Source organism: Melopsittacus undulatus, chromosome 5 (assembly GCF_012275295.1).
Source record: "Melopsittacus undulatus isolate bMelUnd1 chromosome 5, bMelUnd1.mat.Z, whole genome shotgun sequence".
Taxonomy (NCBI): Eukaryota; Metazoa; Chordata; class Aves; order Psittaciformes; family Psittaculidae; genus Melopsittacus; species Melopsittacus undulatus.
Genome location: NC_047531.1, coordinates 28,819,308 through 28,832,048, shown reverse-complemented (window position 1 = coordinate 28,832,048; position 12,741 = coordinate 28,819,308). Strand labels below are relative to the sequence as shown.

General features: G+C 39.2%; 1 protein-coding gene across 4 annotated transcripts in view; it reads right to left on the bottom strand.

Annotated features, from left to right (window-relative positions):
* The window catches only part of SRPK2 (SRSF protein kinase 2), a 144,617-nt gene that overhangs the window by 12,727 nt on the left and 119,149 nt on the right, over nucleotides 1-12,741 (bottom strand). For all 4 annotated transcript variants that reach the window (XM_031048306.2, XM_031048303.2, XM_031048304.2 and 1 more), the window contains 3 exons: nucleotides 11,721-12,209; nucleotides 6,871-6,971; nucleotides 6,663-6,770 (listed from right to left, as the gene is read on the bottom strand). In XM_031048306.2, the coding sequence (XP_030904166.1) occupies nucleotides 6,663-6,770; nucleotides 6,871-6,971; nucleotides 11,721-12,209 (698 nt within the window). The remainder of the gene's footprint in view (nucleotides 1-6,662; nucleotides 6,771-6,870; nucleotides 6,972-11,720; nucleotides 12,210-12,741) is intronic.

Sequence of the window (12,741 nt, the reverse complement as noted above, 5' to 3'; positions counted from 1 at the left end):
GTGAATAAGAAGATGATTACTGCTTTAAAAACAGGCTTAGTTTTAAGAAAGCTTTTCCACAGGTAAGTGGGACCATGAAAGAAGAGCAAAAAGCTTTCTGAGATACACACACCAGCTGACAGTTTGTTCTCCCATGGTCATCTCCCCTTGAAGAGCCAAGCAATGGAAAGAATATAAAAGGCATTTTGCATGGTTAGTGCTTGGTAAGAAAGGCCAGATACCCAAAACAGAGACATGCATAGGATGTTTGAAAAGGAAACAGATTTCTACCATTTCCTGTACTCTGATCTCAGAATCATGCACATATTGAACATATTGCTTTGGAGAGTCAGTTTCTTTGGAAAAATCATAGAATCACAGAATTGTTTGGGTTGGAAAGGACCTTAAAGCTCATCCAATTCCAACCCCTCTGCCACAGGCAAGGACACTTTCCGCTAGACCAGGTTGCTCCAAGCTCATCCAACCTGGCCTTGAACACTGCCAGGGATGGGGCAGCCACAGCTTCTCTGGAAAACCTGTTCCTGTGCCTCACCACGCTCATCATTTTCTTTTTAATGTCTCGGGTTGTCCACCCACCACCTTCAAGAAGGGTGTACAGTGATTAATAACAGCATTTTGTACTGAATCTGCCTACTGAAAAATATGTGCATGGGGACTTGAAGCTTTTCTCTCAAGCAGATTTCTGATTTCCCATTTTTCCTCAAAATACTGCTTCTGTGCACACTGAGGCTTGTCATCACACCTTTGGTATGGTGCTACTCGCACATATGAACATGATGATACTCATGATCCCATAGAAACATGGTAATTTTTTCCCTGCTTACCACACAGGAAGAGTAGTTAAGGACAGTTGCTTCTCCACCTCACATGAGAGGACATCATGGTAACAAGTAAACTGGGGACTGAACTACAAACACTTGGATGTAGGTTTAATTCTAACATCACAAATTACTATATTTAGCTCATTTTTCATTCTGTCCCTCCAAGTTCTCTCACACAAATAGAAATACTCATAATAAAACACACCCCTGTAGGCTTGCTTGCCTTGTAGTAGCATCTCTCTCATTTTGTCTGCCTGCTCCCTTCATTCACCCCCATAGTATTTTCTTTGAGAACTTGTACTCTCTTTGGGTAGATAAAACACAAAGTATAATTTTCTCCTCCTTCCTGCTGATCTACACCTATGATCTATTTGCTAGTTTGTATTATAAAAAGAATCAAAACTCACCACAAAAACCATCTCAGATAACTGGTAATAAACTAATCTTGCTGATGTCATGGCTTGTGACTTAGCTATCTCCCCCCTGCAGCTCAAACAAGACTGTACATAGTGAACAACAAAAGTCAGATGATTAGACTCATCATTTCAGGGGCTTTCCCTGTCTCTAATCCAAAGAGCATGAACAAGGAAAAGCAGTGGAATCATGGTGCTTGCAGTCATTTCCAGGAGCAATACAAAGGGATGCCCTCTGCCAGTACTAACTCCCTTATCTTGCCAGGACTTTTTGGCAGCAGCAGTTGAGTACTGTGTTCCATGGGTTTGAGATTTAGGAAATGCTAAATCATGCAGTGCCTGTTCAGTTTCTGCTCCACTGAAAGTACCCTTCTCAATGCTGTCAATGTGGAAAATCAGCCTGATAAAATGAAATGATCAAGGGTGGTTTCAATCCTAACAAAGGCACTGCTGGCTCCAGATCTGTTCCTTTTTTGGCATGAAAACACGAGATGCACCTCCCTGTTGGCAGAATTACAATAGGGTTTAATACAGCAAGGGAACATAGAATTTTTTAGAATTTCATAAATGTGGAGAGAAATTCCCGGTATCTAGCTTTCCATGGGAACAGCTGAGTATCTCATCCTAACAGGCCACACAGTTAAGAAGAAAAGAAAGAGCACAGTGCAATTTCCTTAGCTAAACTGAAGATATGCCCAGCAAAACACAGCACAATTACTGAGACACAGAGTCACCAAAGGCTGGAAAAAAAAACGCAATTTACACTACACTGCATCCTTTGCTGAGCACAGAACAAGTGAGCTCGGTCCTCCACCACAGTCAGGGAAAGTCCACTGGCATCAACCTCCTTCCCATTAGCCCCACAGCACACCATGCATGCACTGACACAGCAGCATCCTCTTCTTTCCCCTGCCTTTTTTCTTTTTCATAAAGACTCTCAGACTCTAGTCACCTGAGCAGAGGACCAGTACCGGCCTGAGGATGCTCACTCTCATCCTTTAAATCTGGTACAGAGAGGTTTGAACCAGGCCACGCCAAATCATCTAAAATGAGAAGGTTCACCTCGTAGGCTGTTGGCTTACAGTGCTACTTATTCACCAAAAGAAAGAACTGTAAGGTTATTAGCACGGAGTTTTTGCTCTCTTTTGCTATATGGCTGGAGTCCTTACATGCCTCTCTTTACATACACTTCCAGTACAAGCAATCCTAATCAGAATCTCTGTTTACTTCAATACTAAAGACAATACAAGTAGAACAGAGTATTCTTTCCAAGATGCACCAAAACCATAGAGTTGATGGCTAGATGAAGCCAACTCATGTCAGCAGAGCCCAGGTGAGGAGAGCACTCCACGTAGACACAACATACCATGTTCTAAAAGCCAGATTCGTAAGGGGGGTATTCTGAAAGTTGCTGTGCACACACCAACACAGATGCTTTGCACGCTCAAGGCACCATTATCAGAGGCTTTTGTTTAAAAACATCATCATCACCATCTCCATCCTTATTAGTGAAGATGCAGTAAAACTGATGAAATAATGGTATGATGAAATAATGGTCTGCTGCTGCTGTGAGAAAACATAACCTCTGTGCTTGATTTAACACAAGCCATAAACATTGGCCATAAATGCAAGCCAACACAAGAATCACAGAATTACAGAATCACCTTCGCTGGAAAAGATCTTTAAAATCACCAAGTCCAACCCAGTAACTCTGCTACTCTCACAGTCTGCCAATGCTATTCCCAGTGAGCAAGATTATTTCATCAGCAAGCAAAAGGCAGTGAAAAATCAAGGCTCAGAGATCCATTAAGCACAAGACCAAGTTAAGATCCTAAGTGACTCCTGGTCCCAAGCATTCCAAGTGTTCCACCATAAAATCCAGGAGATATGGAAAGACTGATGTCATTTATGTACACATAAGCCGCTCTCACAGGAACCCTATGGATCCTAAATTATTTCAAAGAATGGCCTGGTTTTTATTGTATTTTTTTAAATGGAGACATGATCTAGAATCTGACACGGTAGTGGATATATAGCGCATGGAGAATCTCTTCAATTCTGCAAGCTAAGCAGTCTTCATGTGTACTCTTTACTACTAAGCAGTGTTCTGGACTACTGAGCAAACCCTTCCAGAAGAGTTTGGCAGCCATGTTGTGAAAAAAAACCATCACCCACTGAGCTGGAGAACCTGACCATCACTGAAGCATCACATCTGTCAGCAAGAGCTACACAGATGGAGAAGTGAGGAGCATATCTGGATCAGCCTCTCAGAATACTGGTCAGAAACCTCAGATTTTAAGGCTGTGGATACACAAAGCACTACAAGATATATTTGCACACAATTCCATTCAAGTGAGGTCAAAATATTTTGAACCCTCTTTCAGTGCAGATGCAGAGAACCAGCTCAGTGACTTAGTTGCGGACAAGGAATTTCAAAGCATAACATCTCATCTTCACTTTGATAATACCTTATTACACTTTGCGTTCACATTAATTCACATCATTCACATCAGTTGCAATCTGTGCCTTATCATTCAGTAGAGAAACTGAGACAAGAAAGCTCACCTAGGGTCAAAATCATGATCAGAATGAAGGTCAGGATCTGTAACTATGTGACACAGCTCCCACTGCAAAGCCACATGGCACCTTGCTTACCTGTTTATAAAGGTAGTATTTGACAGGTGAATCGGAGCAGAGCCATTACTTACCTATCCTGAACACAAGCTCAACCTCAGACTACTCAGAAACACAGAGCTACTAAATTACAGACTTCCCTTTTTCTCCCTTTTAAATTAAAAAGGAGGAAATGATAAATGCCACATGCAATCATCAGCTGGTAGGACACCACCTTATGTGTGCTTGGTATTGTCACACTGGGCAAAGTATGGAAGGATGTAAACTTGCCAAGGAAAGCCATAGCAGTACTGCTGGACCACTCATTTCACATACTACTGTTTCCAAAAATGTCCTTAATGACGATGGACTTATTGTACGAACAAAGCAACATGGCAAAGAAGTCTCGCTGCTCTCCCTTAAGAGACTTGGACATCATGGTCAATAGCAATGTGACCTCTGCTTCGGCTGAAAATAAACCACCCCTTCAGCTCCTGCTCTAGCAGACAACCCTTTGAAAACACATCTCAGTAAATATTATGGGATAAAGTGGATTAAATATGGAACAAGAGCAAGATAACCTGGAAGGATATTTTCTGAACCACATTCAGGTACAACAAGGAATCCAAACTTGAGAAAGCAAGTGGGACTACAATGGCATTAAATTACTTTGGTACTTCACAGTTCTTGGCTGCTTTAGGGATCGGAGAGAATAAAATCATAATTTCCAAAGACAGCCTTAAGTTAGTTGGGAGTTTGAAATTCCACATCAGGAATGTTTCCCTGGCTGTTAATCTCTGTTACAAGTCTTCTGCAGAAAGAACTCTTAAGATCTTCAAGTCAATCCCAACCTCAGAGCTGTTTTCCATCTGATACAGCATTAGTAGTAACAGTGCACTGACCCATTTTCTCAAGCACACAGGAATAAAAGCAAATCCTGAGGGGTTTTGAAATCACGAGTTTTGGGGATGAGCTTGAGAAACTGATCTCTATTTTTTTTAACATAACTATTACGATGATGACAACTGAATGAACAATTTTATGTCAGTGCTGTGAAGGTTATAAAATTTCTACAGCATTTTCTATGACCAAAAGACCAAAGTCTGTGGCAGAAAATAGATTTCCAGTGTTTCTACCCCAAATGTTTTACTCCTGTTAAAGCTTATGTAACAAAGAAGCAGAAATATAATTTTCTCCTTAAAATATAGCAATTTCATAAATACCTGTGAATCAGAATTGAGATAGCCCCAGTGGCAGAGACAGATGCTCATGGGGTTTACAGGACTCTCATGAGGAATGCTTATATAACATGGAAAAAGAACTGAAGTGTAAGGGGCTGGATAACCTCAAGTATTGTAAGAATACTGTATTTCCTAGCTCTGATATTGCTATTAAGTGTCCCACCTTCTTTAAACACAATCTTAGACAGACTTCAGCCTTTTAAACGTGGCTTTAGCTACATGACTGCATATAAAATTAGCACAGGGTAGGCACAACCTTGAAGAAAGATGAATCTAACGTATTAAATACCATAAAAATGTATCAAGTTCAACTGAGCTTTATGAAATATCAGGTAAAAGGAACAAAATTTCTCTAATAATAATTTTGCAGTTAGTTAAGAGAAGAATCATTCAAAAAAATTAAGGATCAAAACTGCGAAATATTTTCTATGGTTTGTTTTCAATGTAATCGAAAAATTCTACATTTTGCCCCAAATGAAAGCGTAACTTTGGAAATGGATGTTCTTTTCTGTGTATTAAAGCAAAAGCTAGTATTAAACTCCAGAGAAAACATATCTGCAATTTTACTTATGGGTTAGTTACATTCAGCACATGGCTTGCTGAGCTTATAATATCTGTAGGATTTTATGTTCCTTTCAATCCTCCTACTTTCCCTCTGAGCTTTGCAATTCTTCTCATCACCCACGCCTGCAAACTGTGTCTAGTATTTGAGTCCTCTCCTCCTCCTCACACGCTTACTCTTTGCAGACATGTATTTGTAAAATCCGAAGATTTGAATAAGTTTTCACCTTTAAAATAGACAAAGATACTTCTAAATGTATTTTCAAAACTATCTTTAATGAGGAGATGCATGTAGCTCATTTGCCCTCACAGAGGTATTACAAACAGAGTAACTGTTTCAGAAAGTTGAATAATAAAGTTTTTACTTTTTCTGTTCTAAAAAGGTTTCAAAAAATGTATAATTTCAGTTTAACTGTGTTAAAACTAATTCTACAGAATGTTACCACGTATTTTACTAATAAGCTAAATCCTTCCCTTTGAAGTATAGAACTTAAAGCTGTGATTTGCAAGCCTAATCTGATGTATATTTTCACTGCACTTGGCAAGATTTGAAGTATTTCGCTGTTTTGATACTTTATGCAAGAAAAAGGAATGGAAACAGCAAACAGTTGTATAGATTTTAAGATAGGATGGAAACATGCAGTTGTACTACTTCAGTTCGACTTTGTAATTTAAAATACACATGTATTTCCCTATAAACTTGCATGGTTTTGACTGCAAGTTTAAAATGCATCAAATGAAAATTAAAATTGATTAAGAGTGTTTCAGAAATTGAAATAGAAGGGGAAAAACCGTCAGTAGCTATCTGATAGGACTTTTTGATAATGTATTTGTGTCAAAACCATCCACATCAGGTTTCTCAGGTTTATTCTTATAAAATACATAGAATCATAGAATAGTTAGGATTGGAAAGGACCTCAAGATCATCTAGTTCCAACCCCCCTGCCATGGGCAGGGACACCCCACACTAAACCATATCACCCAAGGCTTCATACACGTTGTGTTGTTCTTACCATACATGCTGTACTCCAGATATCAGCAGGTGTACTGTAACCTGCTCCTATTAAAACCTCTATGGATCTATATTGTCTTGTCTGGATGTCTTCTGTGAAGTGTTTATGCTAAAAAAGAAAGAATCACATTAATGGGAAAAAACAACAATAAAAAGGCCTGTTCTAAACAATGAAGGCTGAAGAGCAAAAACGATGCAGTGATGCTTACCACCCAGCAGGCATTCCCCAGGTCAGCAATTTTAACTCTAATTTTATCTGCATTTCTTGGGTCCAGTGGATTCACCAGTAAGTCAGCAGCACGAGTTTTTGCTAACACAAGCAAAATGCAGAACAGTTAGTATTTTAAGCACACTATTCATTACCTCTAAGCAGTTTTGCCTTGACACTTTATCCAGTTTTGTAATTCATGGAAGACATCAAAATCATTTGCTGAATGTTACAAGAAATTAAAGCAACATAAACAGGATTTCTTACCTTGATTTCTAAATATCTTTACACATTCCAAGTGCAATTTTTTTTGCATTAACTGCCAAATGGCTATAATTAGAATATCCAGAAGAGCTCTAAGCAGAAAGAGTCCATATGTTTCCAAGAACAGATTAGGACAGAAAATGTTAAAACTCAAACTCCAAGAAGTGCACATTAAAGAGTTGTTCTTAAAACAGTTTGGTTGAGAAAATAAAATCCTGCACTTCCATTTCTGGCTAAGGTAAACAAAATATGGCTGGATTTTTTTCTTGTTTAAAATATCTGTCCCAAGGGGAAGAAGTACCAAAACCTGGCTTACTTGAGAGCCTGGAGGACTGTCACCCATTTCACAGACAACTCAGTGTAGAATCAAAATTCCCTGAAGGTCCTAATTTGCATTGAGTATGATCCAACTAGAAAAGCCTAACTTTAATCTCATTAATCCTGCCATCTTCAGAGACTCTTTGGACATTGATGATCCTAACACAGAACAGTGAAGGACCGCTGCTTTTCTTTTTTATTATTATTTATTATTAGCAGATTGACTTGAATGTGGATGATAGAAGCAGATACACAGATCACACAGCAGGAGAGGATTGATCTCAGTTTACTTGTCCCAAAGCTACAAAGATCAAATTGGAAACTGCTGGTAAGATACGAAAGAGGTACTAGATCCAAAAGGCACTGGGACTCCAAATGGGATATAATGATCTATGAAACTACCATAAGCATTGGAAGAGGAAAGCACAGCAGACATGGGGCAAAGAAAAAATACAGCATGTCTAACGATGAGTCAGGAATGACTGAAATCAGAGGAGGATCTTCAACTGCTGGGACAGCAAGGGTGATTGAGCCATCAAGGCACTGGCCAACCAGAAAAGAAAGTGGCAGGATCCACCAAGGGAAAGAAGGAAAGAAAAGACAGGACTGAACAGCAGAAGACAGAACTGGCAGTGACCTCAACAAGAGCCCCTCTAAAAAGCTGCAACAGAGTCCATGACTCGAGTTCAAAAAAAATCCATCCCTATAGGGCATAAAAGCAAAACACAATGAGAGAATAAAGCTGAGGTTCAGTACTTAAAAGATGGTTAGTCTTAAGTATTAAGTAATCCTAATTATTAATATCTTCCCTTACAAGATGTTGCTTAATAGAGTCTAATTTTTTTTTAAACCAAATCACATACATTATTCAAGAAACACCAGGACCTTCCCCAGTTCACCAGCCCTGGCAAAAATAAAGTGCTAGATAAATCCTTCCCACACATCTTTCTGAAGGTGAAGGACTGCAGTAAATAAAGTGGAATGAAGGGGTGGAGAACTTGTCAGTAAGACATCTGAATACATTAGAAAACAGCTTTCTTCAACCTTCTTCTAGCAGAGGGACCTGACAAGGTAACAGGCAAATGCCTACACTTCTGTGTTTTTCTCAGAAGCTCATTAAGTTTATGTCCCTTATTTTCTGAGAGATGAATGTGAGACCTTGGATTCTATATCTGACAAACGAGGATCATTCACAACTGAAAGTAAAGTCAAGAGGAGCACACCTTTTAGTAAGTACTCTCAAAAAAAGCATCCAAAGGAGCTCAACCTGAGCACAAAATCAGTAAGCATTTCTGGTTTTCACTTCTGTGTGTCCTAGTTCTGTAAAACTGAGAAATATCACCTCCTCTTCTCACAGTCTCAGCACGATAGTATACTTAGTAAACATTTAAACACTGGAATGAGGAGGAGAGTCATGAGAAAATTAATAAATCTATTTTAAGAGCATTTGGTCACACAGTGAAAACTTGAAAAAGGTAAGAACTTAAGAGCTGCTCATCTGCTCAACACAAATTGGTCTGCACTGAATGAGGCAAAAAAATAAGAGATCATGTTACTTTATAATGTATAGCAACGCCTAGACAGAGAGGAACAAATAAAGTCCACTTCTATACTAGAAAAGGGCACTAAAGATATAGGGAAAAAGTAGCAGCATTTAAAAATATTGAATAGGCTGCAGCTTTTACCTTTCTTCTTTTGAAATACCCTGTTTTATTACTGTTTAAGCCAACATTATTATTGATGCCATTAACAACATTTAGCTTTTCCTCTTTCTGTGGAAGAACTAAATTCAACTATGACTAAATTTAATCTTTCTTCTTTGCACAAAAGGTCTGTAAGATGCTGCTGATGAGATAACATCAAGGAGGAATTAAGTAAGTTTGTCTCTCCAGCTATGGAAATACATTGCTCCCATGATGACAAATCCAGCTTTACTCCCTGGAGGCATGACGATTTTACACATCACGCCTGGAAAACAGCAGTAGAGGCTTTCTGCCTATAAATACTGCCAGCAGCACAGAGGAAGAGACTACCAGGTACCTAGGAACCTCCTGTGTACCATTTCAGGGACTACTGAGTGTAAGGGGATAGACTGGCAGACACACTTGCCTGGAACTTGACATTTTCCAGAAACATAGCTCTGCTCATTTGTATTGTATTTCACATTTCTTGCCTTATCTGTCAGACTCTGTAATAGCTGTGTGAATTGCTCTTCTAAAGTCTTAAACCAAGAAATACACTGACTGTACTTTTCAATACATCTCTATTTATATTTAGTAACTTCATGTGGAGACAATGTTGACAGCAGGCTTAGCGATCTTCTCCCTAAGCTATCTCATTTTCTTCTGTCTGCTTACAGATCTAGTCTCTCTGTATTTGATTAAAGTTGAAACCCATATATTTATCATTTAGCCACTGGCACTATAAATAAAATCTATGTGTAATACCCTGCAGCTATTTAATTCAATGGCAAAAATCCAGCTCTTTGCAATGGCACCAAGATACCACCTTCCATGTCTTCAGTAAACAGGACTTACAGGCAAAAGTTTTGGACTGGAGCAGTTTGGGTGGCCAGAATTTAAGTGTCCCAAACCATGACGAATATGGAAAAGCCACAATGAGCTGAGGGTTAGAAATATGTCTTCCAGAGACAAAGACTTGTTGAGTTTAATAAAAGATTAAGAGAAGAACTGTTAGAAACAGAAACGAACCATCAATGAACAAAAACACAGCACATTACAGAATTTTTTCATGTGGCTGAAGAAAGACATAACAAGTATTTATAGCTAAGAGCTGCAGCCATGCAAATCCAAACTTGCAATGATTCTCCTGAAACAATTCTGAGTACTGACCAGTGGAATGCACTTCAACCACACCATGTTCTTTAATTACTCCATTTGTCCGAATCAAGAGCAGGTGTCTTTTTGGAAAATATGCTTTAAGCCAAACACAAAGGTTACTGGACTTAACAGTTGATGTATTATTGGCTTGTTATAAAAGGAAGTCAGGAGTCAGACTCCTGGAAGACCAGGAGTCAGTACATCATCTCATGGTCACCTTCTAGAAGAATGCCTACCTGCAACCATGAACTTCCTTTCCTGTTTCCTGTGAAGACTGACCTGTCAATAGGAACATTTAACCTACAGTAACTTACCTCACACCCATAAAAACAAGTTCTAGAGCAGAAAAAAAGTTAAAAAAAATCGGTTTGGTTTTTCCTCTTTTAAGACAGTAATTTGTCTGAATTTAACAAGAATGCGTTTGCATCATCTTCCAAGCGCATATGTCAAACTCCCATTTTTGAATGCGAGAAAAATCATCCAATTTACTTAAACTAAGCCTAGCTAAGCTACTGCCTTTAATGAGACTGTTACATTTATTTCTTAACCTAACCACTGTCCTTCTATTACACTTATTTGCCATTTTTTTATGTAATACACACCCATGTTACTAGACACAAATCTTCCATCAATTCAAAGTGGGTTTCCCCCTCTCTATTTCTAAAAGCCATACAAAATTACTGCACTTGCTTTTCTTCAAACCTGGTCCTAGGAGGTCAAAATTCACCAGAATGCCTTGGGACTAAACCAACTGAAAATCTCCCTCTTAATTTCTAGATATCTGCCCTGCCAAAAGTGTTCTAACATGAAGTACTATATGTAAAACTAATAACTTGAGAACTGTATGATGCAATGAGCAAAATGATCAGTGTAGATAAAACCAACAAGATGATAGCCAGGAATGAAAAAAGGGTTCTCAGCAGTGGGCTGCAGCTCTTAAGGCAACCCTAGCAATGGTAAATCCGACCCTGTATCCCACCTCCTCCTTAGGTTTGGGAGCACCTAAGGAAGACAGCATGTGGGGGCAGTTCTGACTCAGATGCTGGAATCACCTTTTCCAGTATTTTTCAGACACAAGCACAAAAGCAGGCCAAGACTTAGGAGGGTCAGCACCAACCCAGAAACTAAAAGCATTTAAAACACCTAACTTGTAGATAGATAAATGTCAACATCACTGAGAAGTGATAGACCTGGTGTTCCAAGCCAGTAACATGGTGTGATAGAGGTTTTGTCTGCTGTTATCAAAAGGTCCCTTTGTGTTACTGAAAGTTTCACCAAAAAACTCAAAGTAAAATCTGCATATATGTGTCACTGAACACAGATAAAACATATACATAAGGTTTAGCCCCACTACTCATTCTACATAAGACAACACCTGTGGCTGCAAGAGACTGCAAGGATGCTGTATGCCACTACAAGGAATACTTACTTTTTGGCAAATCCCCAGTGCTTGAAGCTGAAACTGTTCTGCTCCTGTCATGAGATGGGCTGCTCTCCTCTCTTTCAGTTACAGTTGATCCTTCAGAAATGGCAGAACCACAAGCTACGGACTCTAGAGCCCCAGAAAACACTGAAGCTGAAAATTCAGAGAACTGTGACTCAGGAATTTTATGACGTCCATTTGGCAATTCACCGTTAAACTGTTCATAGGAGCTGCTATAAGAGTAATCACTTTTTGCATTTGGCTCATCAAGATTATACTCTTCTGCATTTGGACATTCTTCCTCTTCCTCGTCTTCATCTTCAATCTGTTGTTCCAGCAGGAATGGGCCGTTCACAATATGGCCATTTGTTTTGGGAGATTCTATCCACTTAGGGTCTGTAGGGTCAGTGTTGACAAGGTCCTGCTCAACATCATCATCTTTCTCAGTGTTTTCTTTCTCTGTGTCTTCTTTTTCATCCTGATCATCTGCTTCACCTGAAAAATTTCAGTGAGCAACACATCAGATCATACATCAATAATACATGATGAAATTAGGCATTCATCATTTTTAACTCTTCAGTAACTGCCTGACTTCTGACATCACACAAGGAAACTATTAAGTATCAATGAAATATGCAAAGACCTTGAAGTCTAAACTGAAGGCAAAAGAAAGAACTAATTAATAAGGCTGTTGGAAAAATAAACAATGGGGAGTGGTTCAGGAGGGAACAACTCAGAAGATTAGAATGTTATCACAGAACCATTAGGGTTGGAAAGGACTTCTGGAGATCATCCAGTACAACCCCCATCTACCAAGGCAGGACAACCTAGAGCAGGTTACACAGGATCACATCCAGGTGAATTTTGAATGTCTCCAGAGAAGGGGACTCCACAACCTCCCTGGGCAACCCACTCCAGTGCTCTGCCAGAACAGCTGATGTCATCTACCTGAATTTGTGCAAAGCGTTCGACACTGTCCCACACAACATCCTTGTCTCTAAATTGGAGAGACATCAATTTGACAGGT